Source organism: Phalangium opilio, unplaced genomic scaffold (assembly GCF_054372755.1).
Source record: "Phalangium opilio isolate 3A_F unplaced genomic scaffold, DU_Popi_V2 ptg000095l_1, whole genome shotgun sequence".
Lineage (NCBI taxonomy): Eukaryota > Metazoa > Arthropoda > Arachnida > Opiliones > Phalangiidae > Phalangium > Phalangium opilio.
In genome coordinates this window covers 600,473-601,858 of record NW_028324200.1, presented here as the reverse complement: position 1 = coordinate 601,858, position 1,386 = coordinate 600,473, and the positions used below count along the sequence as shown (strand labels likewise).

The 1,386-nt window shown below is 35.9% G+C and overlaps 1 protein-coding gene across 1 annotated transcript; it reads left to right on the top strand.

The window, feature by feature from the left end:
- The first annotated feature begins 667 nt into the window (after nt 1-667).
- Nucleotides 668-1,114, top strand: LOC149635038 (uncharacterized). The gene is made up of 2 exons (XM_089850912.1): nt 668-870; nt 955-1,114. The coding sequence occupies exons 1-2, from the start codon at nt 668-670 to the stop codon at nt 1,112-1,114; spliced, it is 363 nt and encodes a 120-aa protein (XP_089707038.1).
- The last annotated feature ends 272 nt before the right edge of the window (nt 1,115-1,386 follow it).

The following is a 1,386-nucleotide window of genomic DNA, read 5'->3' as shown; positions in this document are numbered from 1 at the left end:
GTTAATTTCTAGGGTAAAAATTTTTCTTATCATCATTTTGTCGTATTTCCACTTAATTTTAAAAATTATGCTAGCAAAAACCTATATTTTAGGTATCATGCATTTTGGCGCCAAAATATCTTTGGCGCGAACTTTAAATTCATTCAAATATTTATACAACAGAAAGCGCCACCTAGCTTCCGGGAGAGGCGGCCGATAAAAGGTCCGGTCCCCTACTCCCGAGGCACCATGCATGGGCCTTTATAAATTGAGTCGGCATTGGAAATATAAATTTTCTTGCGGTAAAATCAAAACCAAAACTAAAAAATGGATAGTGACACTGACAGTGAAAACGAAGTATACTATTCCGATTTATCGACTGGCTCAAGTGATCAAGATTATGATTCTAATTCTGATTTTTTACACACCTCTGAATCTTAAAATTCTAATTTGGGACTTGATAATGGTAATGAGCATCAATGGGAAATTTTACCATACCAATTTGAGCCTCTTGCTCCTTTAATTGCACCCGCGTTACCGCGTAATGAACCTGATTTAAATAATGAACCTCCAGATGGTCATGAAAGGCTTGGTAATAATGACTGGTAAGCGGTTGAACGAGATTTCATAGCACAGCTAGGATGTTAATATATTTTAGAGTAGGTGCACTTGTGGGAATTTCCAAATAATGGAAACTATAGAAGAAAGTCAATGTTGTAATGAAATGACAGAGTCGGTGGATAAAATGTGGGAAGAAACATGCATACTGGGGCATGGCGAGTTTTATGAAGTTTGCTTAAATGTATTTCAACTAAGATTCGTCTATCTGGATCACTATGACCCAAGAGGTGGAAGAGGAGCGCCTGAACCACCGGAGGGTTTTATACATCGGTATGATTACATGGGTGGACGTTTTTATTCCTAATATTATTATTATATAGTCTATTTTAATCTAAGTTGGGTTACTTTTTCTAGAGCTTACAGATATTTCGCTTATAGGAGATATATTAGATGGCTTCATCCAGGAATTATTTTAGGAAGAGGGAATCGTAAGCCAATAGCTAGTTGCGTAGTGACAAGAATAAGAAACGCTTTTCCCTCGGACATTTACTGTGGTTGCAGACCAGTTTTTTAATTTGAAAATACTATAGTCAAAGAATCTCAAGACACAATGGTTGTGTAAAAGTATTAAACATGTGATATGATAAATTTAGATTTATTCCTTTAGTTCTACCAGCTTTTAACATTTATTATTAAATCTACAGCGATGATTGTATTCTTCTACTGCGTCTTCTTTTTCTGGGTGATTATATTTTGAACTTAGTGGTAATGGTGCCTTTTCCAAAATTGAGGAGGATTTATTAAACCCATCCTCATAAGATTCCTCAGCAAGGGTTAGCACCTTCT

Bases quoted from the DNA above. Each gene is read 5' to 3' on its own strand.
- LOC149635038 (XM_089850912.1), top strand. From the start codon at position 668: ATGGAAACTATAGAAGAAAGTCAATGTTGTAATGAAATGACAGAGTCG. The intron at 871-954 runs GTATGATTACAT...TACTTTTTCTAG, and splicing joins CCGGAGGGTTTTATACATCG to AGCTTACAGATATTTCGCTT.